This window comes from Scomber japonicus, chromosome 8, assembly GCF_027409825.1.
Source record: "Scomber japonicus isolate fScoJap1 chromosome 8, fScoJap1.pri, whole genome shotgun sequence".
NCBI lineage: Eukaryota > Metazoa > Chordata > Actinopteri > Scombriformes > Scombridae > Scomber > Scomber japonicus.
This window is the reverse complement of record NC_070585.1, coordinates 2162086-2185103: the sequence shown is the minus strand read 5'-3', so window position 1 is coordinate 2185103 and position 23018 is coordinate 2162086. Positions and strand designations below refer to the sequence as shown.

Sequence of the window (23018 nt, the reverse complement as noted above, 5' to 3'; positions counted from 1 at the left end):
TACGGCTGAAGGAAGGACAGTGTTGGCATATGCAAGGTGCACTATATGTACTGACCCCAACAAGCAGTTCAGTATATCGAGCGTTGTTTCCCCACACCACTTCCTACAACCTGTAAAAAGTGGTGGATAATTAAGGCCTGTAAGTAGGATGGTCTGTATGACTCATACAGACCCTCCTAAACCAGGCTCCACCCCATTAGGAGCTGGTTGATGTTGGCTACCTGCCCATCGTCCTTGACACACCTCTCAGAGGCTTGCTATGGTGGCACCATCCTCAGCGGATTTATAGCACATAGTCAATGTTTGGTGTGGACACCCAGAATGACCACCATCTGCTCCCTCTGGACTATGTCCAACATCAGGGGTATCTGATGGGTTGGTGGGAAAAAAGGGCAGTCTTTTTTGCCAGCTCAGTTTTAGAACAGAGGACCCCAATTTCTCCCAGGGTATTAAGTTAGAAATCTGTGTGCAATGTGCTCATTTACAAGGTTTTGAACTCACCAGAGAAAAACAAAAACCAGAGATTTCTCTTTAAAATTAGCTGACTGTGTACCAATTTTAGGCAGAACCACTTATGGTTTACTTTCAGTAGATGGCACCATTTTAAACAATCAACCTCTGTGAGAACTACTTAAGAAAGTACAACATCTCAGGAACCATTGCTCTTTCAAGCTATTCCTAACTAATGAACCGGAATCTTTCCTGTGCAGCTTGATACAGCGTTAACAGGGCTTCTGTCAAGATAGACTGGGCATGTATGTTTTGCAGCATTGAGTAGAGTGTCTGCGATGAGCTTCGACAGCAAGAATGCATCACAGACGCACCTAGTGGGATCAACCCCTAAAACTATAAACAGTCTTATTAACATGCTATATGTTAGCTTTGTAAAATTTCACAAGCATCCAACATTCAAATGTTCAGACTACAGACATTAAAAAGAAAACAGCCATGTGCATTTCTATTTTCAATAGTCTCCCAACTTCATGCAAATGCATCTTCACTCAACCCTCCCTCTGTCCTATTCTCTCCTTCAATAAACAAGCCTCCCTATATGCCTCCATAATACACCTCCTCTGGCTCTTCCTCCTCTCTCTCTCTCACCGACTCCCCCGTTATGGGAGACGATATTGAGAGGCCCGTTGAGAGAGAAACCAATCGTGTGGTGTGTCAGCGGCCCGATAGAGAAGGACCCAGTAATGGAAGGCCTTTTAAGGCTAAAAAGGAAAAGCTAATTATGATAAAGGGGCTGTAAGTTGTGTGGTTATCGCAGTGCTGGGCCTGCTGGTGCAGCAGACTGGTCCCTGACAGTGATAACCAGGCAGAGCGAGACGCCCGGCGCTCTGTCACTGTCACTCTGCCGCTCTGTTCAGCTAAAGATGGATTCACACGCTACAACTTTTATGCTTTTTTTTTTTTTTTCAAACACGTAAAGCAGGTTGCATTCATTGGTCATTTAAAAACCTGAGACTGCAAGCTGATGTCCATTCCTTTTTTTTCTATCTTGCTGCACTGCAACCATGCAGCACGGACCTCTCTGCAAAACACTTTCAGACATTTCGGCACCAATTAAATGGTCGCAATCAAGCAATAGGTTTAAGTAAAATGGCTTTTTTGTGTGCTTCCATTTAGGGCCAGCACAAACAATAGCAGAGCGATGATGCTAAGCTAGATATAGAGACATTCAGATAGACATATCAGCTGTCAAGCCATGGGGCACATTAGTGGTAGTGAAGTGAATGAATGGGTACATCCTCCCCCTTGCTCCCCAATTTCTTCCCTTTGTCTCTGACGTATTATGCATTATGGCAGTGCCTTGCTATCTCACCTCTACCAAATGTCTTAACTATTAATATTTCCATACTCTCTCTCTGTCTCTATTATGTGATACTTCCCTATGGGAGCCCAGAGGTATACAGGAAAAAAGATATTTGAAGAGGAAAAATTAAAGACAACACTTAGAAGAGCCAAGCAACCGAATACAAGACAATAATACTCTTGTATTTTAATGAATCTGATCAGGTTAATGATTCTGAAAAAAGGCCTGAGAAATTTATAGGGGGTTTTGTAATATTTTGTATATTTTATGAGGGGAACCTTATGTAGTAGAGAGCATGCACTTTTTTAAATTTTCAGGCTGAACATTTAATATTGCTTCAATCAGGCTCTATTCCAATAGATTCCTCATGACAGCTCAGTACTAGTCTTAAGTAGACATCAACGTGAGCTGGCTAGTCTGTTTAGAGTGAGTGGTGACAGTAGTGTGGAAGCATCTGAAGATGCAGTTATCTTAATGGCCACTAGATGGTGCAGATGAAAACTAGAGCCTATAGAAGGTGATTTAGCTCCAATTTCAAAAATGCTTTCTATTCTGAGCTGTCAAACATGAACTTTTACACAGTTACACAGAATTGATTTTTTTTAATATTGATTGTGTGTACACATTTGATTTGTACATTAAGCATTCCTCGTTACAAAAATGTTTTAAAAATGCAATGCATTTGTTGTTTTTTGAATGGCTTTTATGTGTACAATGTTGTTCCTTGATGTGGGATTGATATAATTTCAACTGATTAGAGGTGTGCAATGAAACACTCCTGAATCTGTTTGATTCCTCTCTGCCAGGCGAACATCCACTTTGGCCTTAAAATATACTTTTCCTGATATAATGAAGAAGTTTTAAAGTGTGCAGGTGTCAGTGTTGTGAGTCCTTTGGGAGATTAAAATCACTAGATACTGGTTCCAAGGAAACTCACTTGGTAGTTAGGTCACTATTGAAAATGTATCTCTTGAAATACAGAGCAAAGTACTTTTCAGGATGAATTTAGTGTGGATTTCACTTTCACTTTCCAGGGGATGTAAGTTTAGAAAACATCAGAAGTTAGCTGAAGAGGTCAGAGGAAAATATAGGAAGAATAGAACAAACTGCTTTCTATCGTTTTGTTGTTTTTTTTCATAGCACAAAATCTAGACACAAAGCGCTTCAATCAAACTGCATCCCTTCTCTGTTGGTCTAAATTGGTACCATCATCCCAGAATGTGTAGAACAATGCTGCCATCTGCTGGCCAAACTCCATACTATTAGTTTGTGCTGTAAAACATTTACGTTTGGCAGAGCTACTAAGTGTGTTTGGCTTTTCTTAAATCAGCCAAGAGAAACTCTCCCTATAACTGACCGCTTTAAGTTTTTAATATAAGAAGTTTACACTAAATATTTTATTTGACATACAACTAGTGAACTGTTTTAGATAGTCTGCAAAAAGATGCAAGGGTTGTTTTACCTTTATAAACTTAAATTAAACTAGTGTTAACATATAACTGGATTTCCCAAAAGGACTGAAGCGGTGCATTTGTTAGTGTGGCAAATGCCATGGCAAGTTACTTTGAGTATTAAACAGAAAATGACATGAAATTACATCTATGACAAGGTAAGTATTGTACAGCAAGTATAAATAATCACAGAAAATACAGCTAAGCATGTCAATAGGTAAGTATAACATTAGCATATGATATTAGCATAGGTTAAGTAACTAGCTTATAAACTACTACTAATAAAATAAACAAATTAACAGTTTTTGAAATGTTCAAGTGCAAGTGTAGACTCCAAGACTCATTGTAATCTGATCACTCAAATCACTTGCTGAGGTGGTCTGGGACGCATTTGGCCGCATGTCTTTGTAGTGTAAATGCTAATGTGTTCTTATGAGTACCTGGCAAGAACGTAACCGGAAAACATGTGATCAACCACGATAACAGTTGATGTAAATTGTTGGAGTGAACTAAACAGCTGGAATAGCCCTGTACATGTATATTAGTTCTAGAAACTCTTTTATTAGCCCACACTAAAAACAAATCTGGTGCTTGTCTAACTGATGTAATAACTGTGCGCGTGGCTGTTTGACCCTCTAGCAGAAGTGATGTAGGCAGCTACGGAATCTGGACAAAACTGTTCAGCTTGACACGCATAATAGAGACAAGTGTGAGATGCAATGTGTCTCAGCTGTCCACCTGTGATTGGATCATCTGAGACACATGTTAATTCCAGGTATAAACAGGGTCTAAATCAGAGATGTCCAAACGATTCCATAAAGGGCAATGTGTCTGCACTACTATTACCTGCCATCAGGTGGCTCCAACAAACCAAACAATCAAACCCACACAGCATCCACAACAGTCAGGATGTGATATTGTTTGTTACTCACCACTTTTCGAATCCTGGTCTTGTAGTCGATGTGAAGCTCGTTGTGTTTCTGCAGGGCGGCCTCTAAAGACTTCTTCAGATCCAGCGCTCTCCTCAGCAGCTGCTCCTCAGCACCGGACTTGGTGAAGACCTACAAACGTACACACACAGGTTAGATGACAGAGAGAAGCATTTGTTTGCAAAATATAAAGCATGAAATGATGTTGTATTTACTACATGTCTACAAATATGAGCCCTGTCTGTGAGTATTAACCTGGACCCAGCCTTGCACTGCTGGCAGGTGTTTGGTTGTTATCAGTTTATGGAGGTCTATCACCGTGGAAACTACTGCCTCGTTATCCTCCGTCTCGCTCACATGAAGACCTGAAATCAGAAAGGGAACATAAAGGGAACAGATCAGATTTGACTCCTTTGATGAACTATCACAAAGTTCAGTCTTGCTCACTTTGTTTTCTCATACGCTTCACTGAAACAAGAATAAAACAATCCTAAAGTTGCATGGAGAGTTTCATCAGTCTTTGTAACCAAAATGTCTACCATACAGTAGAGCAATAGATGCCTTCTTCTCAAGTTAATAATGTCCAGTGCCAGCTATACTCTGGCAATGTTGGCCTGTCAGTTCACCACTTTGGTTTAGGCTAAAATATCAACAATAAGTATTTTTTCACAAGAATCCAATTACAGTATATACAGGAAAATAAATTTGAACTAAAATGTGGAATAAATATTTACCTTTTGCAACTTAACACTATGGGTTTTTTTAAACAAATTTTACATCATTTGTCAAAACTAAAAATGTTTTTTTAGGATGAACTATCTCAATCCTTAACTTTTCAATTAGCATCATCACCTGGTTAACACTTTGGTACATGACTAAAATATTGTACCTGCAAAACCCCTACTTATAGGGTTTGTTGTGTAACCATGTAGAGGTAATAAACAGTCTTCACTAAATTAAAGGATGCATAGTTGTACCCACCAGCACTGAGGTTCAGGTCCAGATTATATGAATGAGAGATGAGCCCAGAGTTCCGAATAAACAACTCACGAGACTCCTCCTCTTCTTCTTCACTACTTTCCTCATCATCATCATCTTCTTCTTCTTCTTCCTCCCCTCCCTCCCTCTGCCCTTCATCCATCTCTCTCTTCTGCTCTTCCTCCTCGTCTTCAGAGCTTTTCTCCTTCTTTTCCTTTGCTTTTTTACTCCCCCTGTTGTCCCCCTTTTCCTCTGTCCCTCCTTTGTCTATCCCTTGTGTCTTCTCTTCTTTCTTGTCATCCTGCAGGTCTTTGCTGCAGCAGGGCTGTTCATCGTCAGGTGTGAGCTCATCGGCCGGTTGGGAGTTTGAAGAGCTGCTTTCGGTTGTCTGGACATCTGTGTGGTCAAACCTAGGGAGCAGCAGCTTCATACAGGAATCCATCTCTGTCAGTGTGGCCTCTATATCCTGTTGTGCCTCTGTCAAAGAAATGAGACTTTCTTAATAGAAGTTATTGCTGCTTACTTCTGGACGGGATATCTGGACCAGTCCAGTTCTTTACATTAAAAAGATCAGTTATTATAGTTAGATGAGGTGGTGTTTACCCTCCATGTCATTGGTGGCAGCCTCCACTCTCTCCTTGTAAATCCTCTGCATTTTCCTCTGTCTCTCCTCCTCCCTCCTCCTCTCTGTTACAGTCCTGGCCTCAGCATCCTGGAAGTCCACCTGGCAACACAGAAAAACCACCAACACTGTAGTCTGACTGAAACGATTATCACATTCAAAATTCAACAATGGATTTTCCTGTTCTTTATCTTCTCTACTCATAGAAACACACATATAGTTTACAAGTTAGCCAACATCATTTGTGTAATCTGCATCATGTAAGCAGTGTTTTGTTTTTTTCTTACAGTCTAATGCATCTTTCTGTCTTTTTACATCCCATTACCAAATTAGCAGAGTGCTTTATTTATATTGTTTTACGACTTGGACTATCCTTTTTATTCTATTTTTATTTTCTTTTTATTTGTTTTCCTCTTCTTAATGCAACTTTTACATCTGGTTTTAGTCTACATCACTTTTCCTCTTAATAGTTTTATTATTTTATTTTCTTCTTATCTTTGCTTTCCTTTTAAAACCCAACGTCATATTTCTGTCTCTTTTTTTTTTACATTTTTATTATTATATTTTATTAACCTTTTTCATCTTATTTGGGTATTCTGAATATTTTACATTTTCATCCTACCTCTGTTGTTTCCTTACTGCAGGTTCAAGAGAGTTATGATAGCGTTTCCTGATTTTATTAAGTCATTATTTACAACATAAATGTAAAGCACTTTGTGTTACATTACTATGTATGAAAATGCTGTACAAATTAAGTCTGATTACTTGACTGATTGAAGAAGAGAACAATTTAATTATTTACAAATATTAAAAGTAAAGTAAAGTTTGGCCTTTAATGATAAAAAAATAAATAAATAAATACATGAAAAAAAGAAATGAAAATGCATGTCATGATATCATCTATCTCTCTCACCTTCTTGACCTGTTTGAGGAAGTGGTAGCCCAATGCCAGCTTCTTATACGCTGTCCCATAAGAGGCCTGCCACGATTGGACAGTCTGGATGGCCAGCGCCCTCAGCTTCCTGGCTACTTCTTTAGGAGGAGGGAGAGGCAGCTCCGAGTCCGTCTCTACGGTCAACTCCAAGAACTCCTGCAGGAGGGACGGAGGATGGAGAGAGAGAGAGACAACAGACGGCAAGATCGCTGTGATTTACAATGTCACTATATTAGAAAGAATTAGTTAAGTTTACTGTATAGGTTTGTGTGGGATAAATACAAGCAGGTGACTCTGAGCTGTTACCTGGAAGTTGTCCACCAGCAGGGTTCTGAAGTGATGGGACCTGGTGAAGAGCTCGCTGGTGATCTGGAAGGCTGACAGTCTGATCTCGGCGTGTTCTTGGTTGAGCTGAGACATCAGCGTGTGGTAAACGTGGTCTATGCAGTCATTAGACACTCTGAGAGGAAAAGAAGACACAGAGATTGGTTATTATACTAAATATCTAACCAGGACATGACTTGTGTATCTCTCCTTTTCTATCTTTGATTTAGCCATCTCTCTCTGTGTGTGTGTGTGTGTGTGTGTGTGTGTGCCCTTTAAATTGCAAGCATACTTGCAGATCTTCTTGATTTCCTTCATCTTGTCCTGATTGAGCTGCTGCTGTCCTGATGTGGTCAGCTCCTCCACCAGCTCCGACAGCCTGTCCCTCTGAGACAGCTCCATCACCCGTCATTCACTCAACCTGTGCACCTTCAAACTGCTGAGAGAGGTCACCTAGAGTTACATTCAAGAGCCAAAACGTTTAACAACACAAGATGTGACTTAAGTGAGGGGAGAGCTAGAAACAGAATATCAATACTGTTTTCTTCTGGTTATGAAAAGATGTCTTTCAAAATTAAAATACATGTTTATTATGTTACTGCTTTTATTGTATGCTACACTACATTAACTACAGTGTAAACACAATGGTACTAGTATAATAATATAAGTATATTATATGTTTTCTAATGGTGTATTCACAACATTGGGCTGTAATAACAGAGCTACACCCGCCGTGTATGAACACATACACAACAAACCTGGTCAAATGTAGCTACGTAAGGTTTCAACCACTAACGCAAGTGTCTTAAACAGTTTAGCTTACAGTTTAGATACAATGTAAAGAGATAATATAACCCTAAAGCGGCATTTTTATTGAAGTCCTTGTTGTGTTACTTACCAGCTATATTGTTATGAAACACGGAAGCGGAAATATCCCAGCTGTTCATCGTCAAGGCTCAGAAATTAGTAGCAACTGCTGTGTCTCGTGCCCTTTCCGAAAAAGCTTTATTATTGTTTTTTCCCCACCCGCATACCGAGAAGACCCGCCCTCCTCTACCTTTGATTGGCTAGTGCTCATTGCCTTTGTTGATGGGTTACTTACGATTGAGTTAGTGATAGAATATATGGGTCACAGCCAATCAGAGGTAGAGTGGGGTCCTTGCAGAATGCGGGTGGGACAAACGCTCTTTTTAACACACTTACTTCCGTTAGCTGCATTTGCCTATTATGCTGCCGGTTTGACTTTTCACAATAAGAGCATGGTTGTGCATGAATCTGCATTCTGTTCGGGATTCTGTTATACCAATTAATGAATTAAAAGTGTAAAACAATAACATATATTGTTATATCACATATTACATGTTATTATAAGTCTACATCTACAAAAATATGATTTATTCATTACACATTCAGTTTTTGTTCTCTGCTGTCCTCTCTTTTCAACACTGGAAAGTATTTATTAGTCTAAATGTTTCAGGGCAAATTGAAATGATGCAACTCGTGTCAAAAGTGATGAGGAGGAATTTTCAGCCTCACATGTGACTAATTGGAAATGACAGCAATTTATGTAGAATATACATGTGTTTAAAAATGGTTTCTTCCTGACAGGCTGAAACACCAGATTAAAATATACTCATCATTAATGTTATTAATTACACTTTATTATGACATGGCAATATGTCTGTACTTCCTCTTTATCCTTACCTGTATGTGTGTGTGTGTGTTGGATTACATGAAACCTACTGTATGCAGACTATGGGAAGTATCAGTATCACACAGTATCTCACACTCAGGCCTGATTGCAAACATGTTTCTCCTTCAGATGACTACATAGATCAACCAATGCCTGTCACTAGCTTCACAATACATAACTCATTTCATATTAAAGCTACAAGAGATTCCTGAACATAAACAAGTGTTGAAACGTATAGAATCGGACGCCATCATTTTAAATAATTTATTTTTTTAAATTATCAACACAAAATAAAAATAGTCCTTTAAATTCTCCCAAAGGCCACCAGTGAAAAGTTGGTAGAGTTTATAGTGAGCAGCAGGGTCAGCCCAACATTCAGTCCTTTAGTTGACTGGAACAGGAGCAGTGGGACACAGAGGAGTGAGTTCTGTGGTTGGCTGACTCCTCACCACAGTGTAGATACCAGTCTGTAGCCTCCTCTCTGCACTGATTGGCCAGAGTAAATGTCACTCTGATAGATCAGACAGTCATTTTCACCTTCAGTGCATCTATCAGATCAACAATCTCTGCGAAGTAGCCGTTCTCCTCTCCTAGAATCATCTCTGATTGGACCATGTCCTGGTACTGGTCTCTCAGAGAGACCAGAGAGCCCAGCAGGGAGCGGTCTGAGCGGTACTGCTCCAAACACACAGGAGCCATCGCCAACAGAGCTCGCAAAGCCTGCAGAGAGGACCAGAGCAGCAAGTTCACATCATACACTCACATGTTTATCCAGCCTGGATCTTTTAAAAAGGATGTGTTAGTTAATGTAAGGGTTACTAACCATTCTCACCATGGTTCTCTTCCTTTTCCCATTTTTATTGCCATGGTGATACTACCATTATTTGTTTGTATTTCCTTATCTTAACTCATCTTTATTAGTAATTACAGATGCAGCCTGTTGTTACTTTTCTCATCGCACACCAACTGATGTGAGTCTGTTATCGTTCTTCCTTCCTTCCTCCATCCGCTTTCTTCCTTCCTTCCTTCCTTCCTTCTGTCCTTCCTTCCTCCCTCCCTCCTTCTTTCCTCTGTCCTTCTTGCCTCCCTTTCTCCCTCCCTCCCTCTCCTACCTTCTTTCCTTCTTTCCTCCGTCCTTCCTTCATTCCTTTCCTCCCTCCCTCCTTATATCATTCTTTCCTTCCTCCCTTCCTCTTTTCCTTTCTCCCTTCTCCCTCCCTCTCGCCCACCTTCCTTCTTTCCTCTGTCCTTCCTTCATTCCTTTCCTTCCTCCCTTCCTTCCTCTCCTTCTTTCCTCCCTCCTTTCCTTCTTTCCTCCCTCCCTCCCTTCCTTGACTTGGGGACGTTCTAGTTCATCCTCTACTAGACTTTACAGTTAGTTTCTCCCAGCATCCACCAAACCCAGAAATCTTGTATTGTACTGTTTAACTATTTGATGAGGTTTATAGAACTAGTAGAATTGAACCCTTATATAAAACCTTCTCTCTGCAGTCATGATCAGAGGACTCCAGCAGCTGTGGCACCAGACTGCACCAGCCCTCCTCCAGCAGCTCCCCCTGCAGGGACACTTTGGAATACTGACGTACTCGCTCCTCGTGGGAGGCGTCCAGGGCCGGGTCCAGACCCGCCTGAGAGATCAGCTCCTGGTGGACCGGAAGGAGACCACAATCAGCACGGAGAGGGGAGAGCTTTAAAGTCAGAGATGTTAACAGTTAGTGTCTGTGTCACCTTCTCGCTGATCATGTCGTATAACATGGTGACGATGCGTGTACGCAGCGCTCCTCTCCCGTCTGCTCTGAACAGTTCAGACAGCACCTGCAGCCCGCCGTGTGACAGGAAGTGATGCTGCGCAAAGGGGAAGTGACGCAAGAGGGATGCCACTGCGAACAGAACCTGAGAGGAGGACGGTCACACACACACACACACACACACACACACACACACACAAAACATCACAACTGACACACTGTGTGCATGTTTTAAAATGAATAGGTGTGTCTGTGTTACATGCAGGCACCTTCTTTTTGACGCTGTGTGCTTGTGATGTGGCCAGGACGGTTAACAGAGTCTGAAGGGCGCCGCTCTCCACTGCCTTCACCTGGACCACCGGGTTACTGCAGGACAGCCACAATTACACATGTGTACCACCACTGCTTTATCTGCTGCTCTAAACTGCTGCTTCATACTTTCAGCTGCGTCCCAGTTCCAGTCATTAAAGTTCTGTAGGAACTGGAGTTATGCTAAAACTTTCAAGAAAGGAACACATATCTTGAAATGATTGATAAATAGATATAACATGAAATATTCATGTGTCAGATAAGTAATAGTTTCATTAAGGAGAATATAGTTTGAATGTAAAGTGGAGGTTCCATTTCTGCTGAGTCATACTTTGTTTTGGATTTTCTATTTACAGAAATGTATGGTTTTTTTTACATTTTTTTTCTGTTTAAATCATGATGGCTTCATTTAAGTGCTGCAACTAATGATTAGTATTAATCATCATTATTAATTCATCTGTTGATTATTTTCTGTTGATTATCGGTTTGTTTCGTTTGATTTGATTTTCCATTTATCAAAAACATTTGATCTAAATTTGAGCTTTTGTAGGATTTTCTCTGTTGATCTGTTTAAATGATGCAGGCCTCACACTAGGGCTGCAACTAATGATTATTTTTCATTACTGATTCATCTGATTATTTTCTCAATTGGCTGTTTGCTCCAGAAAATGGTGAAAAATGTTGATAACCATTTTCCACAGTCCGTGATGACATCATCATGACTTAATTGAATAGCACTTCCTGTGTGGAATATATGTGCGTACACGGAGGACTAGTGTGTTAATACTACACAGCTACACAGTGTAAGAGAAGTGTGTTTTTATATAGAACACAGAGTAGTGATGGATGTTGGCTGTGCAGTTAGTACCTGGACAGAGCAGAGCCCAGGACGAGGGCAGAGCTCTCCTGTAATCTGAAGTCAGTGCTGTTCAGACCTTCAAGAATTAATTTTAGACCCCCCATCGAGCACAGGGTCTGAGCGTTATCCACCTAACACACACACACACACACACACACACACACACACACACACACACACACACACACACACACACACACGCAGAGTTAGAATCCTGACTCTCAGTATGAATCTTTCAGCTTCCATCCTCAGAGTGTGTGTGTGTTGTTACCTGATGCACCAGATACTCCAGCTCCAGCAGGATGCTCAGCCTCTGCTGCACTGTTGAGTTGCTGCTGTTGAACTGATCCAGCAGACGCCTCATAATCTATAACATCACAATACACTTTATACAGCTGAGCTAATAACTACATATACTTTATACATCATGTTCAATAAGAAAGAAGACTGCAATGTAAAAATAATACAGTATAAGTTCAAGTCCTGCATGAAACAATAAAAGTACAGTAAAAACTAAATATTCTAATAATGGTCCATTATTATTATTCTCCCATATTAAACTCAGAGTGATGTACCTGAACATCCGTCTCTACCAGCAGGTCCAGCTGAGCCATGTCTCTCTTTAACTCCTCCAGAGGACGAAACTGAGATGACACAGAGTCCTACACACACACACACACACACACACACACACACACACACACAGATCATAAACATCTGTAAAGATCTGTTTGAGAATATCATTAAATTTAAAGGTTGTGAAAAATGGTAAAAACTATTGTTCCTTTGTTCCTGAGCATTTTGATGTGTTTTGTTTTTTTACAAGCAGAACATTAATGATGAGCACTTTAATGTTCTCAGGAAGATGCTGAGTTCTGTGTGTACCTCAGCTCTTACTTCAAACTCTTCAGAAAATGGATTTCTACATTTTAGATTAATGTGTGTTCTACATTAACACCTGCTGCTCTGTGTCTCTGCTTGCAGGTTTCAGGTCCTCCTTGATCTTCTTCATGGCTTTTTTCAGCTCATCAGGACTGAAGGAAGACGTGATCTCCTTCTCCTCCCTGGAAAACACATACTTTACTTCAATATATAATACTCATCTTAGCTTCTTCTTGTTACCTTGTATGTGTGTGTTGGCAATGATGTAATCTATAGATCATAATGAATGTAACAATGATCTAAATATTAATACACACCTGTGCTCCTGTGTCCAGTATTTAAGCTGTTCCTCTCCCAGTCTCACCTCCCTCTGACCTGTCTGCAGATTCAGCCTCACATGAGAACCTGCTGGCACTGCCTGGCCTGCACACACACACACACACACACACACACGATAAGCAGATGTTTGACTACAACAGAGTATCATTACATCCTCACTACACACATTACCTGGTTTAAGTGTTTGCCACTCCTCAGTAGGTTGCACCACTTCTAAATCTCCTTCCTCTTCATCTTCATCAATCGTCACCTCATCACCATCATCATCGCTACTTGCTCCTTCTCCTCCTTCCATGTTCTCCACCACAGTTAGAGCAGATTCAGACTGCCAGACAAAAAAAATCACTGCTGGAAGGTTTGATTTTAACACAGAATAGCGTAATTTGCTTTTAATAAGACTGTATTTATTATGTGTGCTTGTAGATTAGTTTTAGAGGCATGGAATTGTTTTGTCTTAGATCAGTAAATAATGTTATTATTCTTTTTTAGTGTTTGATATCTCATTAACATGCCTGCCATATACACCCTTCTTTAATTAAGATGGTTACATTATTGTACAAAGAAGGTGAAACATAAGAAATGTTTTTTCACCAGCTTTGTAACTTCTCACCACAAAGGGAGCTAAACCAAGTTGCAGTTGCAGTTGCACCATGTGGCTGTTTTCTCATTCATATTAAAGTTTAACTACACAGAGGCTGAACATATCACCTGGTTGTGTGCTCTGTCCCACCCCCAAAAGTGCTGAAATATTAAATGACACATGGTAGGGGGGGTTGTCTGTCATCAAATCCATCATACAACACTGACTATAGTACTATAGAACTCACCTTTTGGCTGAGAGTGCTGGTTATGTGACAGCAAAGCAGCAGCATGAGAAAAGCCAGAGTTAAGCAGCTGGATGAAGCTCCTCTTTCACTACTGGAGAGCAGCCTCATGACGACTGAAACACACATACATCTGTGTTACTGACCGGCTGATAAAAGCTGGATCTGACCTCAGTCTGCCTGATGGATGTATATTACAGTGTGTGTCACCAGACCAAACTCCGTTCACAAATCTCATGTTTTAATATTGCTTTGTGTTTTAAAGTCAAAGCTATCAAATGAGAATAAAACCTTGTCTGTAGTATCTTTTTGGTACTTTTTTACTGCATGTCTTCGAGGTGACTCCCGTTAATATACTTTAAAACAGTTATCCATGAGAACACCATGTAAGTCATTGTAACAACGGATTCGTAAATGGTCCACATTTTGAATGGAGTTTGGCGTGGCGCATCTTTCCATGTGTGTCACTGACAGCAGCCTGAATATCCACAAACAAAAATACATCAATAAATTGAAAAAAAACAAACAAACAAATCAAATAAATAAATAAATATCCACAAGCAAACATGAACGTACTGGCTAACGACGGTGACCACACGACTGTTAACACTATTAACTGACAGTTTAGCTTTAGCCGGGATGCTAACGTTACTCAGCTAATAATAACCGCCGGCGGCTCCTACTCACCTGCTTCAATGAAGGTATGAGGTGAAAAGCAGAGAAACAAGTGTTGTTTATCTCTCCTATCTTCACACAAACACACAAACAGTTCCCGCATACATCTCAAGGCTTCTGTCACTTTCTACTGCAGTCTTATTGGTCCACGTCTCTGCGGCTTCTTCTCTGTAACTGTGTGGAGGTTTGTGAACAACAAAGGTGCTGCCACCAAGTGGTAGGAGCAGGAATAGACCAACTCATAATAGTCTATTTTATCTGCTGTATGCAGCCACACATAATCAATACGATTACTAATCATTGATTAGTCTGTACAACATGGAATAATATAATACTGCATTATGAAACATAACAATTATTTAGGTTTCTGAAATAGTGAAAATATTATTATAATTATCATTATGCATTTATTTTCCTCAGAGCTGCAATTTCAGCACCAATTCCTGATAAAGCACCATTTCTAACAGGTTTATAAGTTCTATTAATAGCTTAATGAATAGTAAAATTGTAATTTATTAATGCTAAGAGTTTAGTTATAAACAATTAATACAAACAATTTTGGGGTTGTGGTTGAGGGAAATCCTCCTCCAGCATCAAACCTACCATAAGGTGTATAAGACATTATTTTGACATCTATTTTGGGGGGTGTCATGCTGGGAAAAACACTTTTCTATTAAATACTAGTTTATTTGAATGTACCACTAGATATTCATTTATAAACACATATGTTTAAACTCCAAAACTTTCTCAATTTACTTGTATTTGAAACACAATTAAAACACACATATTACACCTGAAAGTGTGTCAGGTTAATGGTTAATGACCTGGTAATGATTTAACTGAACTGGACCGGTAGATTAACTCTGACCAGCTTTGACTCTGACTTTCAATTAAACCTTTTAAAAAGAACACTGTTACATTACATATTTAACAGTGTGTATCTGTGTGCTTACTATAGTCCCAAAAACTCTTCATCAGAGCTGTCACTGTGCTGTAAGTCTCACCAAGATCACGGTCCTCAGACTCTGTATCAGTCAGTCAAACAAAGCATCATCCTCTGTTCCATCCAGTGGAAACACAATAAAGTTAGTGAATCTTTTATTCATCAGATCTGTGTTCATACTGTGTGTCTCTGCCACAGCTCAATAAAAGCTGCTCATCTGTGCATATTGCAATTCAACATCTGCTGCTGTCTGAACTAACCTTAAGAAATCACTGCACAGTGTAGTCCATTGGCTGTTGTGATGGTTCACTTTACATCACTAACAATTTAGATGCTTTAATCATATCAATTAGAATAAACATAATGGACAACGCGGGGAGGAATGACATGCATTATATGGAGATAACAAAGCTCATTCTCTTGTGATAACTCATGATCTCAAGAGAAAGGCATTAAAAAAATAAGAACATAAAACAATGTAAAATGACTTGTCGCAACAGATTCTTTTCACAGCAGCGGCAACATATTTTTATTAAGATTAAATATTCTCTAATGTGGGAAAAACTGAATCAGCAGAAAAAAGTACAAGTCATTTGTAAAAGTAGAAATATTCAGGTTATACAGACATAGACTATTTTTAAAGAACATGTGAAGTTATAGCAGCATAGACACACGTACAGCACTTCCAGCAGCTGACTTACTGCTGAGCACACTGGTTCTCCATACTGTTATTAGAGCTAACGTGGATCATCTCTACTGTTCTCGGTTTTCTTCTTCTCTCCTCTCTTCTGTTCTGCTGCTGGTTCTCCTCCAACTCCTTCTCATTACAGCCAGCACCAGGAGAGCTGAGGACACACACACACACACACACACACACACACACACACACACACATACAATTAGTTTAGTTCCTTTGGTTTTCTGTCAAGGAAATTCCAGCAATAGCCTTAATATGTTGATGCATTTAACAATAGAGGAATATCCAGTGAGGCTGTATCTATTATATGAAGGCGGATATTTCCATGAAAAAGAACGACAATGCATCACTCAATGTTATCTGACTTCTCTTCCTTATCTTTGACTCTTAGTCTGAAGCCCATTGGTTCCTATTGAAGTTTTAAGTTAGTTTTAATGCAAACCTTAGTCAAACAAGAGGAAAAGTGCATTTGTTGGGGGACTATTTTCAGTGGCGGATGAATCCACATTTGGTGTTCTAGTCAGTATATCTGGCAGTAGGATGGTGTGTGTGTGTGTGTGTGTGTGTGTCAAAATAAACATGGATTTTTCACTTGTTCAGTTGAATGTCCATTTATCTTATTTCACATCTTTTAGTTTTTTTTGTATAAAATGTTATATTATATTTTTGTTGATTATTAATAAAAGATTAATTTATATGTGACTGGCATTTCATTTACACTGAGGAAAGCAATGTCATGAATATTTCAATAAACCTAACCCTAATCATTTTTTAAATAAAATCTCAGTATAAGAGTCTTCATGAATTCCTACACAGTCAGTATAGAGAGGACAGTGCTGAACACTCCACTCTGACACTGAACAAGGACATAGAGGAATAAAAGGTGGGGGGTTTTTAAGGTAATGTGTTTGATTTTCACACACACACACACACACACACACACACACACACACACACACACACACACACACACACACACACACACACACCTCGGATTGGGAATCACAATGGGTTCATCTCCACTGATCTTCACACACTTTGCAGGCCTGGGCTCAGACTTTGAATCTACAACACAGAATGAAAGGAGTTTTTTAGTATGGTGCCACCACATTGCTCCTGTTTCATCACACAAAGTTCCAACACACACACCTTGCACGGAGATCACTGGCTCAGCTGTAGGACAAGTGTTAACCTCAGCATCTAAAGTCTTAGTATCTGTGACGTCCATCTCCACGGCAACAACCTGCTCGCCCTTGTTGTCAGTTGTGGTTGTCTCAGAGGAGGGTACGATGTCCACAGGAAGCTTCTCTTTCCTTCTCCTCTGGATGAGATTCTTTTTGGCCTCTAGAAACAAAAATGTTGATGATGTTCATCCAGTTATCACATGTTCATACAGTTCAGAGTGAGGGTTTAGTATTATTCCGCTTACCTTTGGGTTCATATTTATGTTGTAGCTCCTCTACTCGTAGCTGCAGTTTGATCTTATCGCTCTGAGCCTGAAGCAAGATGCAGGAAGAGGAATTTACAGTATTACAGTTAGGAGTACACATAGAAACATGTATCCTCCTTCCTGTTTAAAAGAGCATTTCAGTATTAAAAAGGAGGACAATGATGGCAGTCAGAGCAGCCTGTCACCTGTTTGAGCAGCCGTTCAGACGTGAACAGTTTCCTCTCCAGCTCCAGAGCTCTCTGACTCTCTGACAGAGACTTCATCCTCTGCAGGGAGAGCTCGTCTCCCATACGCTCTGCATCCTTACTGAAAACACACAAACACACACACACACAGGGTTTCAGTGAAGCAAGGTCCCTATGCATAGATATACATCTCTGCTATGGAACACATGTATGTATAGCAGATAAACAGACGACTTGCTCAAATGAGGTTTTCCTGATGAAGCAGTTTAAACTCACACAGTGTTGTTGAGCTTCATTTGGAGCAGGTCAGTGTAGTAGGTTTCATCTTGGCCCTCGCTGCCCTCTGCTGGAGCAGGATTAGCTGGCTGAGACTTCAACGTCATCTACACACACACACACACACACACAATTTGCATTCTATCACAACCTCTTTTTCCTTCTCTTTATAAGATTTAACGAAGTTCTTCCTAAATTGTACAAAGTTCATAAATCTTGGAAATGTATGGGCAGCAGAAGAGATGATACTGTCTGTTTGTTACATGTTTGTTTTGCAATCTGCAGTCCAAAAATATAAAAACATATAAACAACATATATAACCTTTCAAACTGCAGCAGCTACACAGTGTCACGATCATTGAGTCATCGTTGAATGTTTACAATTTTCAAAATAAAAGACCAAAACATTTTCTTCAATTCTATTTTTTTTCTTTTACTGCTGTACTGAAATCCTACTGAATCATGAATAGTGTTGAGTGTAACATCTATACTGCTGGTTCCTCTAGTTAAAAGGTTTAGTTCCTAAGCTCCTCAAAAGCTCTATCCTCAATTTGCACTTTAACCAATACAACGATTTTTATTTTTTCTTACACTTTATTAGGTCGGGTGTTTTAAAAACACATTTTAGTATCCTTATCCTTATTTAATTTTTCTTTCTTTCTTTCTTTCTTTCTATCCATCTATCTATACCTGCCTCAGCTTCAAAACTGTTTAAACTATTCAAGACCAACTTTTTTCCACTCTGATCAGTTTGTCTTGTTTGCATCTCTTTGTCTCACCTCCACCTTCTCCAGTCTCTGCACTTTGTTCATTAGGTGTTGGATCTCTCCGTTCTTCTCTGACAGCATGGACTGCAGTCTCTCCAGCTGAGCAGGGTCAGCCCTGGATCCCTGGAGCTGCATCAGAGTGGCTATCTGGACCTGAGCAACACACGTGTCAGTTTAACCCACAGCTCATCATGTGAATCTTTACATTGTTATTTCTTACAGCGCACACACACATACCTTCATGCGCTGCAGCTGCTGTTTAGTGAAGGCGTGTTGTTTCTGCAGCGACTGATACTGGACCTTCATACTGATCAGCTGTCTCTCCATCTCAGCACGCTTATCCTCCAACTGTCATACAAAAAGATACACACACACACACACACACACACACACACACACACACACACACACACACACACACACACACACACACACACACACACACACACACACACACACACACAGTTATTGTGTTTTCTGGAGATTGTTTACCTCAGCGAAGTAGATCAGTTCATCTAACAAGCTCTAACAGCTTCTCTTGCTGTTGGGTTTCTGAATGGTGAATAACTCAGTTTGGTGTTCTTACCTCAGCGAACAGGGAGTTGCCTTTGCTGTTTGGATCCTGGGCCTGCTGCAGAACCTGGTCCAGCTGGATCTGGAGGTCCCGGTTCGCCTCACGAGATTTCTGTGACACGACAGAGAGGCAGAGATGTAAACGTACAGATGCAAATAGTTTTAAACATCTGAAGACTTTTTATTGTGTGGACATACACACATACACTTTAATTATCCTAAAACTGTCAGAATAAAACTTATAATTGGTTGTGACTCAGAGAATGATCAATGAGAAAATCCTAATTGTTATTATCACTATCATTATTGTGTATTTTGTTATAACAGTAAGATTTTAAGGCCACTTTTGAAATGCAGAAGGTGAAAAGAGACATTTTAACTACCACTCCTCACCTTCTCAGTGTGTGTGTGTGTGTGTGTGTGTACATACCTCTAATGAATTGAACCAGGAAACAGCTTCTTTCTCCCTCTCCTCTTTCTCTTCTGTGATTCGCTCGAGGTGACGCTGTAGGCTGGTATTGGTCAGTTCCAGCTGCTGCTCTCTATACTGTGACTCCTGCAGCGTCTGTTCCAGCTCCACCTGGTTCAATCAAAAAACAAAAAAACTGTTCAGCTCTCTCACTCAAAAATATCAGTCCATTTGGAATGAGCAGAGATCCAGTTTGGCTCTTTGATGAAAGCTGCGCCTCACCTTAATGCTCTCCAGCTCCATGATCTTCATCTGCACCTCCATCATCTCAGACGTCATGGAGCTCTGGGTGTGTTCGTTCAGAGCTCGCAGCTCCTCTGTCTTGTTGTTCAGCGTCTCCGCCTGAACCTCCAGCTTGTGTTTCAGCTGCTTCTCGCTCAGCTGGGACTCCTCCAGAGAAGACTGCAGCCTCAAGATCTGAATTGTGACAAAAACACAACTGCTGTGTAATTAACTGCCATGTTATAGTTCTACAACATACTGATGGTGGTGAGAGAGAAGACTACAGCTTGATGAGGCCTTGATCATTTCACACTTCACATTAGCAGCTAAGAGGCTATTCATGTCACATTGTTTAAGCTAGTAGTGTCCTCCATTCCTCACTGTGTAGTCCTGAGTGGAGACTGTAGAAGAATTAAAAGGTAAATAACTCTGTCCCCAACCATAATGACACAGGATAAGCCCTGCCCCCAAAGAATGTTATGCAGAATGTAAAGGCAATCCGTTACAGTTACAGTTCTATACTGCATTATTGAATTCATAATTATACTCTTAAAAGTACAAGTTATCCAAAAAGTTACTGAAGTAAATGGAATTGGTTATTACCCACCTCTGATAGCACTTACTGATTTCTCATTATGTGTTATATGATTGCTATCTAATATGACCTTAAAACTTTCTACATTCTTTTCTGCATTTATTTCCTAATCTTCATAAAATCGTTGAAACTGAAGTATTGAAATATAACTTTATTCATAGATCAAAGCGGTGTAAAATCACAGCAACAACGATAACAACAACAACAATAAACGTGGCAAGGTAAAGCATCTACCCTCATCAACTGTTAACCCAAAGAGAAGTTGCTGCGACAGATTGACAGACAACTAGCCTACATTATGGAAACATCAGGTTACTTTTTTTATCTGCGCCATTCTTTTTCCGTAGCCTCTTCACTTGGGCCACGGGACATTTCTATTGCACAGTAAAAAAACATTTCTCTCGGTGCTGCGCCTGCCAGCTGACCCATTTATTATATCTACGAGTAGACCCACGCTCACTTCCTCTGAACTGATGCGCGCTCCCGTCGGGGGCAGTCGTTTTTCTGCAAGCAGTCTCTTTTCGGCACTACACCGGCACGGCTTCCAAAACAGAGGGCGTGTCACGTGACTCTCTACTCCAGATGTCAATACACCACTAGTTGTTTACATAGCAAAAATAAAATTCCTGAAAGCTAATAAAGCTGTATTTTGCATATAGTCCCTTTAATGTAGAAGTGTTGATTGGTGCAGCAGTTTTAGGTTATCATTTCTATGTTAAATGGATGATGTAGGTCATATGTACCTTGTTGTTGAGATCATTGACTGCCATGCTGTGGCTCCTCTCCAGATGTTCCTGTTCTTCTTGAAGCTGCTGTCTCTGCTGGTTCTTCACACAGTCGTAGTCTGACTGCAGCGACTCCAGCATCCGACTCTTCAGCGTCACCTCCTTCTGCAGGGAGTACTTATCCTGCTCCAGAGCCTGAAACACACACACACACACACACACGCACACGCACACGCACACGCACACGCACACGCACACGCACACGCACACGCACACACACAGGTGTACTAGTTTGAAACCATGTCTGGACAATCTGCAGACTTCATTATAAAAAAAACTGCTGATATTTAAGATGTAGATATATATCTAAAGCCTGAAACTATCTGCATGGCAAGATAGCACTGGTGTGTGTGTGTGTGTGTGTGTGTGTGATTTGGGTCTTACCTCCATTACGTTGGTCATCTCCACCCTCTGTTCCTCCAGCCTGTTCTGCAGTTCCATCTGCTGGTTGAGTAGATCTAAGCCAGCCTGAGCAGCTTGATGGACCTGCTCCTCTCTCTCCTTCAGCTGGTTCCTCAGCCGCTGGATCTCATCTTGTGCTGCAGTCTCACACATCTGGAGGGACAAGGAGGGAGAGACATCTGTAAGTTCAGGTTTATACTTCCACCACGTTAACTGTTTAATTACTTTATCTAATAGTTCACAATTGCCAAAATAATTTAATTTGAAAAGTAATTCTTCCAAACTCTCCAGCTTTTACACTACAGGTAAATTACCAGCTATAAGACTGAAGACTATGAGCCATTTAATGTTATGCTCTGCCAACACACACTAACAGCTTTACAGAATGTGGAATTTATGGACAGTGGAGGAAGAAGTATTCAGATCATTTTCTTAAGTAAAAAGTACTGATAAAACAATATAATATTACTCCAATACAAGTAAAAGTACACAAGTATTATGAGTGATGTTGTTAAAGTATTGCAGTAAAGGTACATATAAGTATTATGAATGATGTAATTAAAGTATGTCCCTCTTAAATGTAGTGGAGTGGAAGTATAAATACTACAGTAAAGTCAAAGTACCTCAAACGTGTACTTAATTACAGTAAAGGAATAAGTAACTTTCCATCAGCGTTAATGGAAACGTAACTCTTATTAAAACATGTTACTAAGCTAACGTTAGTGTCCAGTCAGACAGGTTACGTCTGCTTTAAACAGAGGCGACAATAATGGCGCTTGAAGTTAACGTTTCCAAGTATTATCATCAAACACACATTAAATATTTTTCTTTGAGGTTAGTGACTACGTTACCATAAAATAAACAAAATATAGGAATAGAGAAATGTCAATATTTACCGTGTCGGTGTTGTGTCTACAGATTTCTGACAAATGCTCCAACCGCCACTGTTTGAATCCAGACCTGAACTATCGCGAGTCCGACAGAGACTTGAGCCTGATTGGCTAGTCAAATGCAGAGCGATGGAGCTTCTTCTACTTCTCGCAGCTTGTATCGAGAGCAACAGCTCTGACTGACTACAGCACCACCTGGTGGCAGAATATATGCAACGCTTAACTCATGAATGAACCAACTGCAATGTAATTTAAACTATTAAATGACAAAAAAAAATACATAGATTATTCTTCTGTGACATTTTAAAAGTCACAGATCTATACTATAATTCTAAAAATACAGTAAATTTTTGTTATTATTATTGAAATCAAACATAATGT

The 23018-nt window shown here is 40.1% G+C and overlaps 3 protein-coding genes across 6 annotated transcripts in view; all 3 read right to left on the bottom strand.

Moving 5' to 3' along the window:
• Window positions 1-8075, bottom strand: part of uvssa (UV-stimulated scaffold protein A) — a 34162-nt gene extending 26087 nt beyond the window's left edge. For 2 of the 3 annotated variants that reach the window (XM_053324498.1, XM_053324500.1), the window contains exons 1-7: window positions 7347-7601; window positions 7037-7190; window positions 6710-6886; window positions 5778-5898; window positions 5178-5651; window positions 4452-4561; window positions 4200-4328 (exon numbers count right to left, since the gene is read on the bottom strand). In XM_053324498.1, coding sequence (XP_053180473.1) covers window positions 4200-4328; window positions 4452-4561; window positions 5178-5651; window positions 5778-5898; window positions 6710-6886; window positions 7037-7190; window positions 7347-7456 — 1275 coding nt within the window. In that variant the 5' untranslated portion in view covers window positions 7457-7601. Of the gene's footprint in view, window positions 1-4199; window positions 4329-4451; window positions 4562-5177; window positions 5652-5777; window positions 5899-6709; window positions 6887-7036; window positions 7191-7346; window positions 7602-7952 lie in introns of those variants that run through there. The other variant, XM_053324499.1, reaches the window with a different exon arrangement.
• Window positions 8076-9003: 928 nt separating this feature from the next.
• On the bottom strand, window positions 9004-14501 carry sil1 (SIL1 nucleotide exchange factor). 2 transcript variants are annotated; one of them, XM_053324502.1, is made up of 12 exons: window positions 14396-14501; window positions 13712-13824; window positions 13056-13209; window positions 12859-12968; window positions 12622-12720; window positions 12239-12325; window positions 11935-12030; window positions 11673-11794; window positions 10765-10861; window positions 10476-10640; window positions 10226-10390; window positions 9004-9467 (listed from the first exon to the last, which is right to left on the bottom strand). In XM_053324502.1, exons 1-12 carry the CDS (start codon window positions 14484-14486, stop codon window positions 9267-9269), a joined length of 1500 nt encoding a protein of 499 aa, XP_053180477.1. In that variant the 5' UTR covers window positions 14487-14501; the 3' UTR covers window positions 9004-9266. The 2 variants fall into 2 exon arrangements, with proteins under 2 accessions (XP_053180477.1, XP_053180476.1); XM_053324501.1 differs by having other exon boundaries at window positions 12622-12727; window positions 12863-12968.
• A 1384-nt stretch (window positions 14502-15885) lies between these two features.
• spdl1 (spindle apparatus coiled-coil protein 1) lies at window positions 15886-21463 on the bottom strand. Its single transcript, XM_053324510.1, has 12 exons — window positions 21304-21463; window positions 19966-20160; window positions 19705-19854; window positions 19288-19386; window positions 18939-19049; window positions 18714-18854; window positions 17935-18041; window positions 17659-17779; window positions 17453-17519; window positions 17173-17367; window positions 17013-17088; window positions 15886-16171 (listed from the first exon to the last, which is right to left on the bottom strand). Exons 1-12 carry the CDS (start codon window positions 21424-21426, stop codon window positions 16024-16026), a joined length of 1533 nt encoding a protein of 510 aa, XP_053180485.1. The 5' UTR covers window positions 21427-21463; the 3' UTR covers window positions 15886-16023.
• Window positions 21464-23018: the final 1555 nt, after the last annotated feature.

Bases quoted from the DNA above. Each gene is read 5' to 3' on its own strand.
- sil1 (XM_053324501.1), bottom strand. From the start codon at position 14,486: ATGCGGGAACTGTTTGTGTGTTTGTGTGAAGATAGGAGAGATAAACAA. The intron at 12,031-12,238 runs GTACATCACTCT...GTGATGTTATAG, and splicing joins TGGTAGAGACGGATGTTCAG to ATTATGAGGCGTCTGCTGGA. The intron at 10,862-11,672 runs GTACTAACTGCA...GCTGTCCTGCAG, and splicing joins CTGGGCTCTGCTCTGTCCAG to TAACCCGGTGGTCCAGGTGA.
- spdl1 (XM_053324510.1), bottom strand. From the start codon at position 21,426: ATGCTGGAGTCGCTGCAGTCAGACTACGACTGTGTGAAGAACCAGCAG. The intron at 18,042-18,713 runs GTGAGACAAAGA...GTGTGTGTGTAG, and splicing joins AGAGACTGGAGAAGGTGGAG to ATGACGTTGAAGTCTCAGCC. The intron at 16,172-17,012 runs GTGTGTGTGTGT...GTGTGTCCTCAG, and splicing joins ATTGTGATTCCCAATCCGAG to CTCTCCTGGTGCTGGCTGTA.